The 20,178-nt window shown below is 38.6% G+C and overlaps 1 protein-coding gene across 15 annotated transcripts in view; it reads right to left on the bottom strand.

Annotated features, from left to right (window-relative positions):
* The window catches only part of CDC14B (cell division cycle 14B), a 48,776-nt gene that overhangs the window by 25,901 nt on the left and 2,697 nt on the right, over positions 1-20,178 (bottom strand). For 14 of the 15 annotated variants that reach the window (XR_015700912.1, XM_087741285.1, XM_087741286.1 and 11 more), the window contains exons 2-5: positions 14,247-14,340; positions 13,229-13,304; positions 11,581-11,673; positions 957-1,033 (exon numbers count right to left, since the gene is read on the bottom strand). Coding sequence is in view for 14 of the 15 variants with exons in the window: in XM_087741285.1 (XP_087597411.1) it covers positions 957-1,033; positions 11,581-11,673; positions 13,229-13,304; positions 14,247-14,340 (340 nt within the window). In the remaining variant the exon portion in view is untranslated. The remainder of the gene's footprint in view (positions 1-956; positions 1,034-11,580; positions 11,674-13,228; positions 13,305-14,246; positions 14,341-20,178) is intronic. The other variant, XM_087741296.1, reaches the window with a different exon arrangement.

Here is a 20,178-nt window from a genome sequence, read left to right as displayed (position 1 = left end):
AATATAAAAATGGAATTTAAAAGTGAGAAATGGGATGGTGGAAGTATGCAAATAAAGAGAGGTGCTACTACACCATTATACTACCACATTAGTGGTAACACATTATACTGTGGTGGTGGCAAGGGGGAAGTAATAGAAATTCAAATTATCAAAAAGCCCATCTCTTGGCAAGAGATCTAGAAAACACAAACAAGCACGGACTGAATTAATCACCCCATAACAATATATTTGGACAGTAAACTGGCCTCCTAAAAAGTTTTTTGGCCATTCTTTTCTGCATATTGTGGCAGCCAATGGAATGTTAGTTTAGTCCAACTTTTAGAAACTCTTGTTTGGAAGAAATTAAGAAGTTGTTCCTCTGCACGATGGATCAATTTTATTTGCTACATTAAGCATCACAGCATATACCAGAAAGAGAAGTCTGTGGTTTGAAATAGCTAGGACTACATTCCCTCAGGGTCAAGCAACCATGAACCAATGGTTTTACACATTTCCTCATCGGTAAAAAGAAATATTTCAAAGTTACAATAAATCATATGAGATTAGCTAGCATTCTTTATGCACAAAACAGTATTTGTGGGTTGCTGCATACGTTCGACAAGTGGGAAAAATGGAGTGCTAAAAGTATTACAAGCCATTTGTGATGAATGACAGATATTTTGATACATTTAACTATCAACTACTGGCACTAAACTAGACTGCCAAGTGAGAAGCAAGGTAGATCAAAAAGCTCAACAAGAGTGCATAAAAAGCAGCATGGCTCCTTCACCTTTTGTCAGTACACTTCAGTTCCAGCTGCTAACACCCCTGTTCAGCAGTCTGCACTTAAAGCTCAGGCAGTGAATGAGTCACGTGTTAAAACTTCAGCAAAAGAAACCCCCAAATTAGTACGGATAAATGCTACATTCTTCTTCAAAATATTGAGGGACATAAAGTTCTAACAACTTGTTATTTACCTAAAAGGAAGATACGAAATGCTTCCAGCCAGTATAAGCCTGTACACATCTTCTGGGGATTCTCTCAGGTATATTATCTATTTTTGTGGAAAAAGACAGAAAAGAAAGTAAAATTATTATTTTAAGATTGATATTAAGAACTTCAAGTCACTTGTTTACTACAGAAGGCATAATTAATTATCACAGAGCTCAAAAGTGCTGAGAAAGAGTGGCATTAAGAACAAATGTATGCAAGTATGCAACAATAAAACTAACATAAATAACGTAAAATACTGGTCAACCTAGAGGACCACATATTTTTCAACAAATTGTATAGATTTCTGCAGGAGTTGTTCAACTATAGGCTACAGTGAGAAAGCTTCTGTCCATCTGGATTCTTCTATGTTTCTATTGCAACTCTGCTGGACCAATTTGTAGATTTATTTTTTTTAATTAAGCTTTTAAGATGTATATCAAAACACAAAAACCCACAGAGATATCAGGAAAGCTATGAATCATCTGGTCTACAAAACAGCGTGTACACTCAGCAGACGAGATTAAAACAGTAAGTTGCATATGTTTTGATTTTCCTACAGCAGTACATTTGCATTATTCCAAATTCCTTCCTTGTGAGGCAGTATCCAGTAACTAAATCCAGATGTCATAAAGGAAAAAAACAAAAGAAATCTGTAGCTTCAGAAGCAAAATCCTAAGAACAGAATGAAGTAACATACTTGAAGCACTACGTATCAAACCTTCTACTGTCAAAAACACTCAGAAAAGAATTCACAAAGGACCAACTCATGACAAATCTCCATATGGTCTTCCAACATGACATGGCCGATCCCTCTTGGATAGCCTCTAACACTAAGGTCTCCTTAAACAATACCATAAAACTCCTCTTTTATGCAAATCGTATCTTCCAATACCATCAAACACCATCCCCAGCATGGCCAGGAGATAACAATTGTTAATAACAAGCTGTCATTAACAGGTCAATACTCAGTAATTTCAAATTAATACTTTCTCTTTGAAACAGCATTAACTAAGCTTTAACGCACTACAGGAAGTTTTTTTTTTTTTTACTAATGTTCCGTAAAACTGTTTACATCTCTTAAATTAAAGATCTTTTTCCTTAGAGGTTTTTTGAAAGTAAGAATCCTAATGAGTATTAATTAAACGTCCCCCAAAAATCTAAGTGTGGAATTTTTGCTTTCTGTTCTTTTGACATTTTTTTCTTTTAAAAGTTGGCATTGCCTTTCAAATATCCTTGATGCTGCTGCAAAGCCAGCTTGAACAAATGGCTTAACATACCTTCAACATCCTCTCTACACACACGCGCGCGCGCGCACACACATTCTTTTGAGGTGAGAATGGAACAGATGTTGCTAAAAAAACCAACCAAACAAACAACAAACACAGCTTGAAACATATCCTAAACAGACAGCTAGAACATACGTGGCAACAAGTGACCCCTTTCATTTTCCCTCTGATTTGATTACTGTGTTAAGTATTTTCTGAGCATTCTTCCTGTGCAATTAGCAAAACCAAAGAAAAAAACATGTCTTGTTTAAGTAGTTCAGTTAAGTAATGAAAACTGCATGTTTCGTGTGTGTGTGCTTTCAGTGGGAACGGGTAAGTGACTTTTGCATTTATATTTGCAAGCATCCACCCAGTAGAGACAAGGGACTTAAAAGGCCCCCAAAATATCATTGAATAGCTGCTCCTCAGATGCCAGAGTTCACTTTCTGTTCTGCAGGCATATTCATTGCCTGGATTGGACACAACAGTTATGTTCCAAGAAATTTCAAGTTGTGTGCTTTGATACAGTCATACTTTGCATCTTGCTGCACAGTGAACATATTGCTAGCAAGCATATAAATCTAGCGCTGCTTGCTTATCAGAGAAAGAGTCCTGCCCCAGAAAAACTTACGAACCAGAGACATGAAATGGCATTAGCAAACAGAAGGTAATTAAGCAGCAGAAACAGAGTTTGTAGCCAGAAACAAGTCACCTGGAAAAAACTTGGGATTCAGTGCTGTAAGGCTGGGTAACATTCAGACAGTACTACTTGTACATCAGGCAAATAGAAACACAGCTAATACTAGCTAATCCTGTAAGCCCATGTAGCTCAGAAAGACCAAGGATTTCTCCTGTATCTCAGCTGACCTTTTACCAGCTTCTTAAAGAAAACAAGCTTCAATGCAGAAGCATTTGTTTGCAAGTGTAACAGCTGCAAGAGGCACGTTTTCTCCATAACATTAAATTTTGTATTAAAATAAGTCTAAATAATGTTATGGTATACCAAAACTTGTTAGTTCTTAAGCACAGGTCCAACTTCTGAAATTACATTACCAGTGAAGTTGCTAGAAACATCATTGTAACATACATGCACATGTGTATGGACTTTCCTTAACAGAGTTATATGAACACTTGCTACATACAAGGACAGTTTAAAAAGCCAACCTGGTTTTGACACAAAAATCCAATGTCTACCACCACTTAGTATGTACAAAAAGTGCACTGCAAGAAGATGGCATTTTTCAATGTGGACAAGCTGCTACGCAAAAATACACAGTACTTCCTGTACAACTGAAGCAATATACAGTATATTCACTGAAGAAGGAAGCTCTTTGAGTTCGATTTCTCAGAATTTTCTGAAACAATGAGAGACCCTGCTACACTTCAGCTGTGATACTACTACGCACACAAGATATGACATGTGAGCAGTTGCAGAGACAGCAGTTGATGAAATGGTCAGATGGCGTTGTCAGTGAAAAGTAGCTTACAAAAAAAATTAGATTAGGACAAGGATATCTGGACAGGTGCAACGGTGTGGAGTGCTTCAAAAGGGAAGAATGGCGTTCAGTCTCTACATGGAACAGGAAAGACCATAAACAGATACTTATTCACAACGAAAGTATCCTGGCAGTAACACAACACAAGAAGCTGTGACAGTCAAAGTGGAGACAGGATCAGTTTCTCTTATAGCTTAAGACCGTAAGAGAGCACCCAGCTGGAAATCTTGGATGCAAGCAAGGCTGGATGGAGGCTGAAGATGGGTGAGCCTGAGTTCAGGTTGTGGGTGAACCAAATTCCAGATATGGAAGCAGGTAAGTGAAGGAGTGAGGGAAGAAGCAGCAAAGCCCCAGGGAAGCAACAGACGTCAAGGCAGCGGAGGCCCCATCTGCATTAGGAGTGGCGTGCACCAGCAGAAATGCATCTGTTGACTGAGAGCCAGCACTGAAGATCTGACATCCACACTATACACTTTCAGCAGCTTTTTACCTTAACAGCTAGTCCTAGGCTGGTCCTGTGGACTGAACACCCATTACCTGTTGGGATTGCTCCCAGACTGCTCCATGAAGTGAACCAAAAAGCAGTGAGCAGGGTTTAAGGAAAGATTCACTTCAAAAACATAATCCTGACACAAACTGAAATGGAAACTACATAATACTTTTTGTGACCAGGAAGAGGCCACTAAAGTCTTAAGGATTAACAATTTCATTGGAATGATGTGGGTGAACGAAGGACTAAAGAAAGCCAGTAAATGAGAAAGCAAAAGCGATCAGAGAGACCTGTAGTACAAGTGTTGAAAGAGAGAACTTTCTAAGGCGGTAAGCAGAACTGAAGTTTCAGAAAAGAAGAGAATGGAAATGTTGATCTGATGAACAGCAAAACAAGGATATATTTGTAAATTCATGAGGTATGTACAGGGGGAAGGAGACGAAATGGGAAAAGACATAACCTCCAGAAATCAAGATATACAACAGCTAAAACCAGTTTCTCCAGATGCTGATTATAAGTTATGTTTCTGCTGTGCTTTCTAAGATACAGAAACTTTCACAAATAAAGTTGTTTTCTTAAGTTAATGCCAATAAAGCAACCAACAAGAAGTACTAATAAAAGATAAAAAACATTAAAATAAATTTCAAGCAATGATATTAACTGTTATTTAGCAGGAGTGGGCATTTTCTGGGATGGTTTTTGTCCGTTCTTGTATATACAAATGCATAAAAGTCTATTAGAATCTTACATTGATTTCCTAGGGGGCTCCTTTCCTGCAGGTCAGGCAAATATTAAAAAAAAAAAGCAGCTTTTTAAAAATCTTAGAGAATTCAGCAGACCTGAAATAAATCATCAACAAGTACAGTCGCATCAGTTTTAGAATTTTCCTACAATCATATGCAAGTGCAGATGGGTGTACATACACATCTACATACACACACACACACAAATACACATGGAAAAACTCTTAAAATCCTTTATAATCTTTTACTCAAGGACCTTCCAGGAAAATTGTTACTATAAAGGAACTAATATCTATCAAGCCAAAATAACATACCGTTTTATCACACTGTGTAACCACTTGTGTACCAACAATTTAGAAATTTGCTTTCTTTATGCATACCAAAAAAAATCCTACTGAACTTTAAAATACAGCCAGAAATTTCCGATTAGCAGTTGAACCATTAACATTGCTCTAATCATCCTTTTCATTTAGGACATCTGTTTCTAATTAAGGGACTGCAGGCAGCTCTGTGAACGGTCAAGAACCATCCAAGCGTTGAGTACTGGGAAAGGTGCACTCAAGCACTACTGCTGCCAACATCGCTGTGTAGTCAAACAGACGCTATAATGTTCACTGAATGAAATAGAAGGGCTTGCAGGACTAGGCGACAGAGTCTTTATTTATGAGCATTTAAAATCAACCACAGAATGAGAGTTCTTCTAGCAAGCCATGTTATTGTCTGATTCATATTAGTGTTTTCAAACCAGCCCTATTTTTTAAACAAAGGTTTCCTAGATTAGCGTTACAATCATGAAAATGGTATTCATAATAGGATGAGAAGCATTCCTGATAGAAAAGAAAAGGAGACTCTGATTGAAAAAGGCATCTTAATCTTCAATACATGGGACTGCCAAGTGAAATAGTAATGCTGCATGCAAGACAAAACATGTTTGATAATAATCATCTATGACATAACTTGTTGCTTTTTCAGGAAAATTAAATAGCATATTTAAATATGGTGTACTGTTAGAAACTATATCAACTGGATTCTGTAAGTAGCACTTCAAATTCACATCTATGATGTGCTTAGTGTAATCAAGTTTATCCACCTGCCCACCCTTAACTGCAAAATCTACTTAAGGTTGCTACTTAAATCACACATTTTACCAACCATACTGACTTAAAAGCAAGAAAATAATGGTTAATTTTAAACTGCTTACAAGCAAATTTCATGTGATACAACTAGGTTCCAAAAATGTCACTCACCCGAAATAGCCTGAACTGCTGTAAACTGCAAATAATCACAACCGACCCATTCTGAACAAATACAAATAACTACTGTGTGTGACCAGACTCCAACACAAGCTCACACACATGCATAATTTTACTATAACTTAAATGTATTAAATATTTTATTTCATTAAAACCTCTATTGGATATACTAGTCAGTTAATACATTAAATTTTCTAACAATATCCCTTAGAAGAAAAGGTTAAATACAGCAAAATTACAATAGAAATATATTAGAATAAAAAGCTTCCTGTATGGATTTGTGGTGTACTGAAGAAATGCACACGTGGGCAACAGTCCCTTCATTAGCAGAAACACAGTCATTAAGCGGATAAAAGTGGCAGAGAGGGAATAACTGCCTGTCTCCGGCAACTCTTTGTTCATCATAAACAAAAGCAAGAAACTTCCAATTACCTTTTAAACAGTGGAGGGGAGTTATAGAAAACCCTATTAGCTGGGAACCGACTGGGCTGGGCACATCAGTACTTCACGACAGTTAAGAAAGCAAGCTACTACTGTAGTGAGGGACCCCAAAGAGCAACCCTTCTTCTCCTATGGAGACAAGCAGTCTGGTAAGAACATCATGAGGAAGAACCTAGTACGAACAGCAGGAAAAGCTGCCGTCATGAAGACTAATCACGATTTCCCAAATACAATTCAGAGAAGGTAGCTTTTTAGAGGACACAAACACAGAGAAAGCCAAAAAGACTCAAGGCAACTTTTGCTTAAACGAAAGGCCAGGACTTTATTTATCTTGTCTCTGCCACTGGCTTGTCAAGCACAAGCACCTCTCACCAAAACATAGCGGAGGGTAAACACAGTTTACCCACCTGTAATTTGAGTGCTGCCGCAGTTACCCATTTACCACCACTCAGCCTGGACCACTAAACAAACAGGTTTGCGTGCTTTCCCACAGCTTAGCCAGAGGTAATTCTGCAAATGACACGGTAAGAGCTGAGCAGTTCAACATCCCTCAGACAGGTGCTAGTTGCTTCTGCAGCCTCCACCTTCTACCCGGCCATTAGGCCCACAGCTAGGAAGGACACTAACAAATGAAAAGGCAAAAAAACAGTACTACGGATCAGAACAGATGAAGGAAACGCTGCTTACCCTGAAGAAAGAAGATGAGAAAATAGACAAAGTACAGAGATGAGTCCTGGAGAAGGTGACCTGAATTACAGCAGTTCATGGGGCGGTACCCTCGGAGGGTCACCCTCCAAGTACATAATTAGTGCCAGGCCTGAGAAAAAAAACACTGTTACTAAGTTAATGCAGCCAAGGGTAGAGGGGGGAGCTTGGGAATTGGGTGGACAGGGCACAGAGGGTACATTGTCTTTCTTAATATAGAAGGAGCAATGATGAAAGAAGCAGACTTTCCTCACCCACAGCCAAGTCCTGGCGAAAATCAAGAGAAGCCACTGTAGAGATCAACTCAGAAGATCACTGCTGCTTTGGTAGAGTGGTAAGGCCTGAACAGTGCAGATAGCTTCCAAGGAAAAGCAATTTTTCTTTAAAAGGTGAAGAACAAAGGGTTTTTCCCCCACCCCCCTTCTTTCCCCTCACCCCCTCCACCCAAATAAAGTGTAAACATTCAACCCCAACACACTGAATTCTGGCCACCCTTTGTGCAGCTGAATGTGCCAAATTTATGCTAACCTACGCAGAAGAATATTATTCCCATTATGCAGTATATCATCTGTAAAAATGAAACAGAATACAGAATTAAAATAGATGGAAGATGAACAATAAAGGGATTAAGATCTAAACTGTTAAGATTTAGTCTAAAAAATCATATTTTATTCTAAAACTACATATATAACAATGTATTTGAAAACTTTGTTCTTCGCTTTTAAGGCCATGTTATACTGAAGAGCCCTGTAGCTTGAGTTAGGCTGTGCTGTCACATCAAAGTACACCTGGAAGGAAGCAGCAGATGTGGGAGGAGGGAGAAAGAAGTATGTAGCCTGGAGAGTTCGGAAACTATCTCCACTGAAGAGGAAAGAAAGACAAGTTAGATGAAGGGGAGGAGGGAAAACGTTAAAACACACCAACTGTGAAGAAAAGACTGGGAACAGACTTTGCTTGTAAACCATAACACTAGCAGCTGCCCTTACACTTCACCACTGTTAATGAAGACTTTCATAATTGCCTCAGTAGTCAAAATGAGCATATCCCCACATGATATATATACATACACATATGTATTTGAACAAAAGATGTTGAATGATAAACTATGCTAATATATCCCAATTCCTTTAAGTAGAAGTTAAATAATATTCTGTTGAAGAATACAAATTTAAGGTCAACAAGCCCTTAAAATGACAGGCTCGGAAGTTGCTAGCATAAAAATATTGAATGTTTACGAGGACATACAAGTTCCAGAGGAGAACTAGTTACATACAGTTCATTATAGTTTTATAGTTAAAATGTGACTGTGTTTAAAAAAAGAGAGAACAAAACCAGAAAGCACACACACTTACTGTGTCTGTGCTATTCCTGAAAAACTGGCACCCTGTTACTCCTAACCAGTAACTTAAAGCTCCTGCATCTATCGAGCACCTTGCACCCAAAACTATGCTTATTTTAATCAAAGGCCTTACAACACACGCAGACAAGCACTATGTTCATGACTAACTCTGCGAAAGCTACCTTCCCTTTCTACTTCTTGCTCTTCCCACCTGAACTCCTCCAACCTGATGCACTGCCATGCATTTCTTCAGTCTAAGGTAAACTGTTGAAATGGGAACCCACCATGAAGCTAAAAACCTAAAAATCAAACAAGAAAACACATTCAACCCACAGAAAACAAAATACAGTGGCAACCTACCACTTACGCTCTAAGGGATCAGAAATTAAATGATGATACTCAGTTCAAGCAGCAAAGAGCATCAGCAACAGGACATGGTCTGATCAACTAAAATTACAGAAGAGCTTTCTAAAATTTTGACCAATAGCTGGATGGATCCTTCTTCATCAAAAAGCAAAGCACTCTGAACTGAAAGAGTAGGTGGATGCTTAAGCCTACATATGTTTTAAATAAAGAAAGCCTCAATGTATTTCCTTTCAATCAGGAAATATGCTTATAGACATATATTTATCATGCATTCTGAACAGATCCTATACCATTGCTTACCCCATAGAGAACAGTCCAATTCTCCCTACAGAAGGCAGAAACGTGGGACGTATATGTTTGAACACTTCACCAGTGAGTGCTGTAATTAAGCCTGCCTCTTCATGAAAGATCTTCAAAGGGCACCAGGGAAAAAAACGTAAGCCTCAGGGGCACAGTCTTTCTTCTGTGATCTTCCTTCACTGGAATCCCTCCCACATCAATCTGGGAAGAAACCGTACCCTACTTTACAGAAAAAGCAGTACCAAAGCCAAAGTCTGTTGCACTGGAAAGAAAATCAGCACCTAGCTGGAGCTACCTCACCATCTAAGACTTCCGATTATGCAAGGCAGCCACGCCCCCATTCACGGAGGGGACTGATATTCACCTAGTGCTTCACTTCGCCACGGGTCTTTAAGGGAAACTGCCGAAGTATTCAACCTGTACAATGCAATAACCTAAGCACAAGTCTCTGAACTCTGAAAATTGCCAGTGGTTTTGACTAGCCTCTTTCTGCTCTATGCCAGCTGTCTGCAACTAGCCCTCCCGCGTGCCTTGGCTACCCAGTCATGATACCATGTTATACTTCAGCTGGATCTGTGTTAGCATCCCTTCTGTACTCTGCCACTCCCACCTCCTCCACCGCGGTTTTCTGAAGCAAAATCTGCCTACTCCTCTGTCCAATTGCCTCCATTTTGAATTAGTGTGCTTTGCACTTTCATAATCCATACATATTAATCTTAAAGCTTCATTCAAGTCTGTCCAAGCATTCCTCTTCAACTGCATGTTGTTATTGCAACATGGCAGGGCTACTGGATGATCAGAAATAAGATTTCTGTTAGGTTTTTTGCATACTTTTACAAAGTCAACCACAATATTTTCATATTAGATTGTTTTGCCATTAGTTAATTTTCCGTAGCGTGGATTCTGCTCAAAATATCAGCTGCTGTGCTGCACAATACTGCTACACATATTCAGAACAAAAGTTTAGGGAAAAACAAAAACTACTTCCTTCCAAATAATAACTGATTGCTGAAGCCAGTCCCCTCTCACTTTCTGGGCCCCCATTATGATCAAGTCACTAGGAAGAAATAGTTTTCCTAAAAGCTGCAGCTGTTTTGTCAACATAATGCCTTACCGGCAAACAAGTTTAGTAACTCACGTTGCCATTTTCCATGTGGTTTAAGAATGCAAAGGTCTACAGCAACATTCCTAAGCACCTGCGTTTCAAATACCAAGAGTGACCCATTTTGAAATCTAGTTCTTAATGTGTAGTAAGTACTGTAGAAAATAGACAACAGAGGAACCCTGGGCAGCAGGAAAGAGACCTCCAGCATGATGCAGAGAGGCAGCAAGGAGACTGCCAGCATCACAGCAAGTACTGTATAGCCTCGCAGCTAACAAATAGGAATGACCTAAGGCTACATGAACTTTGACCCCTCAAATCTCCAACATCAAAAAATGCATAGGTTCTCACTTCATTTTATTACTCAGTAAACAAGAGAGATGGTTACAATGAAGGTGTGTTACAAGTCAAAGCAAAACATGAATATGGTACATCACATCTTTCATTATGAAGCATTCCACATTTTATTCCTTGACTACACTTTTGCGTACCGAACACATGCAGTTGTGATGTACAGCCAGTCATTTTCCCCTCTACAGTCAGGGACCCGGCTCAATACATTTCCAGCCACCTTGTATATTATCAGGCTTTATACCGGCTCTAAGCCTACCACATGATCTCACTCCTTCTCCTCAGTTAACTGAAGAGATCACCTTACATTAGAAAAGAAGCCGCTGGGGAAGAAAAGGTATATTTAAACATGCAAGCAATGGGAAATTATATCCTGTACTTTGAGCAAGATAATATTTCTCTATTTTAAAAAAGAAAAAAAAGAAATTATGTGTGGGTGGGGGACGGGAAAAACATGAAGAAGCAGTCACTTTTTCTAAATGAAAATATTCATAAAGTTTTTTTTTCAGTAGTGCTCTTATTTCTTAGGAGCACAGACTGCAGTAGAGAGGAAAAAAAAACAAAACCATACAACTCTATTCACATACCTGCTAGACTTTAAAAACCGTCCTAGAATGTGGTACCTTACTATAAAATACATTAGTAGGAAGATCATTCAAGAGAAAATAATTGTTTTCATCTTGCTGTTTTAAAAATTGAGTATGAAAAAATGAACACATTTAGCAAGCTGATGTAATGTAAAAACTTAAATACTTACTGCGTAGGAGCCTATGAGGAATGCAGCATTTGCTTGTTTTTTCTGATCAAAGCCAGTATAATGAATTATTTTCTTCCTTATCAATGAAAATGACTGTATCAAGAAATGAACAAGATTATGATTTTGCGTTTTAGGCTTTTCATACCTTCTTTTATAAAATTAGAAGAATGCAAGGGCCTGTTTACCTACTTTCAGCCACATGTATTCAGAGGACCAAGTATACTGTTGACTAGGCCTCAAAAGCTTTGGAAGATTCTGCTGCATCCCTACCTAGATTGTTCCAGTATTTTTCCCGGTATCCAGCCTAAATAACTTTTGATACAAATTACAGTAATCTTTCTTTTTCTCCTTAAATGCACTTAGTATTTCTGACTTCAAGCCCTATGTAACAGATAGGCGTTTATGAGAAGTAAATACAAAGTGGCATTCTCAAAAACATCACATGCATGTTAAAGTCGCAATAGTTTTGAAAACAGAATTTAGACTTTTTTATCCTTAAAGAAAACCTGACTCTAGATAAATCAACTAGTAGTTGTTTCTAAGGATCAGAACCACTGGAAAATATATGCTTAGATTAAAATATTTTTAAAGTATTTCTAAACTTTATAGTAAATAACTTTTTAAAATTTCATCTCAGCTTGGCATATAGTTTCTCCAGTTATCTCAGAAAGGGGGTTGAACAGCATTGCCAATAGAAAGGACACTTATATCGGTGGTGGCAGCAAAAACTATCCCCTAACTGGCTCTTGAAACAAACTGTGATGCGCTTGAAACTGTATACTTTGATCAACTGCTAAGCTATCATAAAATGTCACTATTTAAATAGCACTGTTACTTGCTCAGATACTATTCAATGCACTCAAGACAAATAAACTTCAGATCACTAGCAGTAGTATGTTCTCACCAATCCTAACATGCCTCTCCAATATCAAACCCAAGATATTCAAAGGGATGATAATATAGACTTGTGTTGCTTCAGAGCATCCTGTAAACAAAAATCAGAGAATCTTGTCTCTGGCAAACCTGTTTGTAGTGCCACAGGGACAAAGTGACTCTAAATTATGCAAGCTAATACCAGTGACAGCCATCAAGGAATAAAAAAAAAAAAACAAAAAAAAACCAAACCTCTGTTAAATTATAATGTTCTGCGTACTTCCCTATTTTCACAGTTCAGTGGCATTTTCAAGATCTAAGCAGTTTTGAAGAGGCAAACTGTGATTCACATTAATGCTAATAAGCTTTTTTATCTGCCTAACAGGTTTTATACTCCAGCATCTGTTAGAGGTCAACTAACTTGAAGTCATTCGTATTAATTAACATAGGAACTCTCTGTTTTAAAGACACTATGCTCTATCAAGAGTCCAATCCCAAAAATTACTGGGCACCCCTCAGAGAAGATAATCTTTTAGGAGCTTAGCATCAGTTACTGCCACAGAGGTTCATCTTCTGGATCTTAAAAGTAAGTGAGTTTTCCGTCCTGATCCTCCTCCTCCCTAAATTCACCTTGATAAAATTTAGCATTCATAGTCAAAACTTAGCTGCATTAGGAACCCAGAAAAACATCTGAACAAAAAAAAAAAACGTTTGGCCCATTTGTTTTTGTTCTTTAAAAGTCAAGAATATTGAATGAAAAAAAACCAAGTGTTACCTTTAATTTCTTATTTAGCTTGCAGCAGTATCTGTAGACCATTGCCAGATTGAGTGGTCCAAAGTCTGCATAGAAGCTGGTATGAGAAAGGGGAAAAATTGTACGTGACCTCTGTAAACGCCTTTTTTTTTTTTTTTTAAACAGATGCACAAAGCAAGGAGTAATAATATACATCTGATATATGTGCATCATTCTAAAAACAAGAATGCCTTCTTACATAAATACTCTTTTGTTGGAGGAAACAGTTTTGTCATCTTTAAGCAGGGACTAAAACTTTTTTCTTTGTTTTCCACATACCACTACTCAAAATGGAATACTCAGGGTTTGAAAAATTCTCACTACTTTATCACTCTCTGGCACCAGTTTAGAAACTCTTATTTTAAGAGCAACCCAAAAGCTTTACTTTAAAGGAAGGCAATTAATATTGCTAGAGAAAAGTGAACACGGAGAAGAAAGATTGATTAGTATTTTCAAAAACAGTAAGCATGCCCTTGGTCAAAAATATTTGAAGAATTAGCAGAATTCCAGATAACATACAGAGGCATACACTGTTCACTACAGGGGAAATAATATATCCATTGTCAGCTCATAAAGGCTTGAATTGATTTTCCCAGTTTTTTCTCATATTCTAGGAAGTTTAGACATTCCACTTAATACTTGAGAAACCAAAGACACCCCCTTCAGCTTGGCAGTCCAGTGCACACTTCTGAATATATACTGTTGCATCATGTTCCTGTGTCTTCTAACAAGAATGGGTACAATGAAAGCTTCTGCTTTGAAAAGATTTTTAAGAAATCCTGATGGGAAGCCAAGAAACCATTCTAAGATAAATAAATCATCATGGCAGATAAGTCTGACAGGACCAAACTCGTGTTATTAGTTCTATAATGCAAATGTATGTTATTCTCAGCTACATTTAAAAACAGAATGTCAATTAGACTGGTTCCTCATTGCTGTTGTTCTGACTAATTTATTTCAATTATCTGTAAAAAACAGGAAAAAGTAAGTCTGTACTTACTTCTCATATACAAGTTCATCATCTATGCAGAAATAATGGGTATTTGCAGCTCCACTCTTTGGTTTTTGGCAGAGAATTGCAAAATAAAGGCGATCTGAAATGCAAGAAAATTTGAAGCTTTTATCAACATCACACTTTTCTGCTGAAAGTCTGAGTACTACCCGTCAACAGAACAACTTTAAATGGTTTAAAATGAACTGAGTCTTCTTTTAAGTATTACCGAACCAGACATTATTATTTCTCCGGTGTTAAGCAACAAGGCACACAAAGATCGAGGCTTTCTGCTCAGCAGTGTTCTTGCAATCTGCAGCTCCGTAGTGTTCCTTCCCAAACAAAGCATTCCCAGGAAAGCTACCTGTTTGGCGACTCTGCAATACAGCAGGAGCCCAACTTGCACCCACGCACACAGCAAAGACACACCTCCTTTTGGCAACAGACCCCACCTGTTGCACTCTGAATACCAGCACATACACACCCTCCCCACAACTAAGCCACAAATCCCTCAGCACCTCATGGCACCTACATTAAACTAAACAGCTCCTGCCAAAACGCAGGCACTTCCCATCTTTCCGTAAAACGATGATTTTGACAATAGCAGCGTGCAATTAAAAGCCTGCAGGCAGCAGACGCCAGAGAGATGCGAGGGGGCGAGGCGGCAGCCCACTGCCACCCGCGGGAGCACCAACCAACGGAGCCACTGCCTGGACATCCCCATCAGCACCCCCATCCCCATCCCCATCCCTACCCCAGCTGCCCCTTCAAAGCCAGCCTGCACACAGGCAGGAGGCACCTTGTGCTTGCCCTGCTTTCCTTTGTTAAGCTGAGGGGGAAAAAACGCCAGCGGTATTCACATATAAATTATTTTCATGGCCGGGGGAGCTGTAGCCCCAGTGAACTTTAAACACTGACTGTGCTGCTGCTGTAAATTGCTGTGCTTGCGGTAATTGGTCAATAAAAATTGAGGCCTTGCAGCACCACAGCAATACTTTTCTTCCTCCTGCTGAAAAAATATCATTACAAAATACATGGATTGAAATTCAAACCTAAAAGGAAAGATTTTTTTTCTTGCAAACTAGTTGCCTGGAACAGATATATTACTTAAATATCAAAACAGATCACCTGCATATAATTTCAAAGCATAATTTCTGATAAAGAAAAACTGTATCTCGTTTTCCAGAGAGCAGGAAAAAAAATCACTTTAGGCTTCAAAACAAAATCCTTCATGGCTAGCACTTAGAAATCATTACTTGTATCTTGACAGTACATGGTGAAGTATGCCATGAAAGGAGTCCCCATGTCTGTATTTCAACACTCACATGCTCCGTGCTCACCTATGTACAGCAGTATGTCGGGGGGTGGAGGCAGACACCACCACCAAAAAGTGTACATTTGCTAAATGCACATTTCAGTAGAACAGCAGCCTGATGGGAATGGTTTGGCTTAAACATTTACAGGTCAGGAGCAACCAGTGGGATGTGCAGCAACTCCTGAGCAAGTCCGGCACTTCCTTTCTCTCTCAGCAGAAGCACGGCACCAAACTTGCTTATTTAATGTCTAATAGTCCCACCTTGTAGGCACACCAGCTGCAGTACTAGCTGGGAAGTGCCTTACCTGCTTAGGAACTTCTGTACCTCCCAGCATTTACAAAAGCATCTCCTGAAAACAAGCCAAAGGATAACATTTAGAGTAATGCTGTGTATTTCTAAGTGACTAAACTGGCCCCCAAAGGGAAATAGGTGTGGAGAAGCAAGTGCACCGATACCCCAGGTGGATACAAAACGTGCTATGGGGAAAACTGCTTCACAGAAAGGCAGTCCTGGGAAAGCATTTAGGCCAACACTTTGGCGGTGAGGGAGGCCCAGCTTCCCACAACTCCCCTGCAGCTGTCCCCACCACTGTGTTACTCGCTGTGCTGTGTCAAGGTGGATTTGTGCTAATCAGAGACTGTGACAGGTATCCTAGCACGGTATTAAAAAAAAAAAGGCAAAAAAGAAGAAGGAGGGGGAAAAAAAAAAAAAAAAAAGCTGCTCTGCTGGTTTACTTCCCTCTGCCCTGAGAATGAGAGCTAAGGAGCTAACATGGGGGGGGGGGGGGGGGAGGAGGACTGAGGGCAAAGGGGGAAGCAGAAAGGAGAACTGAGAGGACATGATATCTAGGGATTGTGTTTGAACTGGCATTGCTAGATTAAACACACATCACACTACAGCCCCAAGCTATAATTTCACACCACTTCTAAACTGATTTAATGGCTAGCTGCCACCAGGTTCCTTACAAGCAGAAGTCTTCTTCTGAGTTAGCTCACTGAACCAGCCCACTGGGGGTTAACAGTGGGAACACACAGCCAGAATTTTTCCCTCCATGGCATCTGTCCTTTAGATCCAGACTAATTATTGACTTAAGACTGAGCCCTCCCTGTACACAAACAACACCCGCACCAAAATCTGGGCCGAATGGCTGTAGTACTCAAACTGACACGCTACCTTCTTGCACACCAGCTTCTTCACATAAACTTTACATCACTTTTGAAAATATAAAAGCACTACACAAAGAGTAATCCAAAATCCTCAAATACAAAAGGAGGATCAAAATGCAAAGAAATACATTTGCACGGGTCAAAGACCTAAAATAATTTAGCATTTTGCTCCTAAACAGGATTTGGAGTAACAGAATCACTTGCTTCCTCAGCGCTCCTACTTCTACTGAAAATCTACTGCAGCTTTTGCAAAAATGTCCAACAAAAATAAGAATTCCTATCTTGAGCAAACAGCGTGTACATGGCCTTTTGAATTGCTGCTGGCATTCAATTCTGCACTGGTATCTCTGGATCGTGTTAATTGTTGCTATTCTTAAAACACCTGAAAGAAACTTGAGTTTAATGAATTTACAGAACTACCTCACAGTAACAGCAGTGTGTGTCAAATGCCAATATCCTGACAAGCTGTCTATTCCTGTGCACCGCAAACAATTGCTCCCTATTATGTAAACAGCAGGCTCCATCTTTTTAACGCGTTTCCTATGGGGAGATTTCAGAAATGAGCTACACAGAGAAGTCCTTTCCCATAAGTGGATTTCCTTTTCTACTGGCTTACCAGTCCGATACCAGACAAATGCTGTATTACTCACCATGTCGGTTTTTACCTGGTTTTTTGCAAACACATTCCCAGTTCTGTTTAGCCAAGGATTAGCATGTTGGGTTTTTTAACAGCAGTAACCCATGCTGCGAGAGAATTCCTTCATTAAGGATCTGAATGAAGGATGAGGGCTGTTATATAAAATACACCAGAGCACTGATTAATTGATTTCACTAGGACTCCACAAAGGTTTGGACTGTAGGAGCAAGGCTTCCATTTTATTATTTTTATGCTTCCTCTGCTAATTTTAGCTTTTTAGTATTTCATTTACATATAGCGTGCTTAAGCACTTCCATATTCCTGCAAATTTCTGATAAAAGGCCATCCTAAAACTATCAAACTAGAGCAGACCTTTCTAATCGTCTCTCAGAAGAATGAGAGAGTAGGGCTCACTGCCTTACAGGCTGCATCTGCACTGCAATTAGGCGATATGACTGCAGTATGTTAGATATACTTCAAGTACACTTAATTTTGTTAGCCTCGTGTAACAAAACAGTTAAAACACAGAAACACGGACGTCACTGTAGGCAATTAATTTGAGTAAGCATCCAGTGTACAACAAAATGAGCCAGCAAACCCCTAACCGAGGACTATGTTACCACAGCTTTGCTACTGCTGGTACATGAACTAGTGAGATTAAAGCTAGCACAAGCATGTCTACACAAGCTATAATAATCACACTTCTAATTGCAGTGTGCATACAGGAGGAAAAGCATTTTGCTTGTTTTTCAGATCTACAGTGTTCTGTGGAAACAGACGTGTAGAAAACTGAGACCTACCACTTCAAATCATGTTAATGTGAATATAGAGATGACAAAATAATCTCTTTCCCTTTACTCTCAATAAGCCTGATGCTTCTCGGGATCTGCTGCACAGGCCTTGGAGAAAGAAATCTGAGACAACTAAATACCAAACAGGCACTCGCTGCAGGACAAGTCTGCGTATGATCAGCAAAGATTATTTCATAAAAAAGAGAAATTCTACAGTTCTATTGTTAAACAGATGTCTTAGATGAGAAATTCAGAGGAGACTGACAGTACAACAAAACCCGACATTATTCTGTTTTGAATTACCAGGAATGTAACCAGAGAGTTATTTACTATTGTAAGAGGAGTGTATGTCTAAATTCAGAGTTGGTACATGGTATTTTGTTGTTTGATTTAAAAGACTGCAAAATATCAGGAAGACAAATGAGAAAACATAAAAGACATTCTGTTGCAATGTCAGATGAAAAGCAAAGTTGTACAAGATTTTCTTTTTAGTCATTCTATCTTTGAAAAGATTCATTCACTCATCACTATATTTCAAATTTCAAAGTGATGATAGAGTTGGCAATTAAAACAACAGCCTGGCCTCTGAAATAGAAAATTAAAGCACACTAAAAAGCTAAAGGACCTTTTTATTTAACAGAAAACCATGAAAAAAAGTATTTTCAGGGCCATGTCACGACTGATCAACAACACTCTGTTAGTTTACTCTAAAATAGAGTCTGGCACATGCTGATCTTGTCTGATACACAAGACTACTTTACATATGTTCATAAACTTTCAGTGCTGGATTAGATACTAAAAGCCTTAAACTCGTATTTAAAATCTTAACTTTGAGAAAGACTCACAAGTAAGTGAAGTCATATTGATAAAAGAGGACAAACTTTGTACCAAGATAGTTGTATAATGAAAACTAATTGCAAGTGTTCATAGTCAAAATGCTGGAAAGCTTAATGATATTCAGTAGAAGTGTCCTTTGCATTCCAAAAAAATAGTTTTCTGCATAACACACAAAGTTTATAATGACAAGCCAGCAATACTGGAAAAACGAAAGACAATTCAATGGTCTGAAAAAAACCCAACACAAAACCAAAAAAAACAACCCACTGATCAATGAACATATTGAACCGAATGCTATTTCATAAAAACTCCAAGTGACAGTGTAAGTAAAACGATCCTCAATAAAGGAAAAAAAGGCATATACAGTACAGCCTAGAGCATCCTTTAAGATGCTTGCTCCTCACTGTAAACAAACTGCATATACATTTAGCAGGAGGACAAAAAAATGTCAAGAAATGCCCCACAGTGTTATAATACTTAAAATTTAATTCCATGTATAGTTATTGTAGTTACTTCATTTTAGAATTAACTACTGAAAAGAGGTGAGAGAGAAACACACACCTTTTGCCTGACGTTTATGCATTCTTCCACATCTTCTTTAAAATGTTATTTCTAAAATCAGAGCATTGACAAAGAAAAGTAGCCAAGGGAAGGAAATCAACAGCTTTCAAGCATCTCACACAGAACTGTTACATTTTCTTTAGATCATATAAATTACTTCTTTCAGAGATCAGAAGGATATGGGAATATGCTTCTAATAAAACAGAAGAAATGCATTCAGTTCCAGCAAATTGAATTCATACCAGCAAGCCTCACGCCTTAGTTGACAAAGAGAAAATGGTAAGGCTTACTATGCAGCTTAACAGACGAAAACAGTTTTTTACCAGAATAGTTTTCCTGAACTAGTCGTAACAGTAAACAAAAATATTTACATGATTCTGATTAAAAATGACTGACATATGGCTGATGCATACAATTCATTAGAAAATAAAGAAATGCAATAATTACTGTAAGTATGTTGAGTATAAAATCCATGCAAATAATCGATTACAAACCGCCGTTTATGAATGTAACCTCATGCAAGAAAAGATCCGTAAATCTTTACAGCTATTCAGGTTTGTTTTCTGCCTCTGCCGTTTAGCAAAGACAAAAATGAGGGTAGCCTGCAATGTTCCTAATGAGTTTGGCACTGTT

This window comes from Nipponia nippon, unplaced genomic scaffold (assembly GCF_047370975.1).
Source record: "Nipponia nippon isolate SJK-2023a ecotype South Korea unplaced genomic scaffold, ASM4737097v1 scaffold_8, whole genome shotgun sequence".
Lineage (NCBI taxonomy): Eukaryota > Metazoa > Chordata > Aves > Pelecaniformes > Threskiornithidae > Nipponia > Nipponia nippon.
The sequence above is the reverse complement of the archived record's forward strand: the minus strand, read 5'-3'. Positions and strand labels throughout refer to the sequence as shown.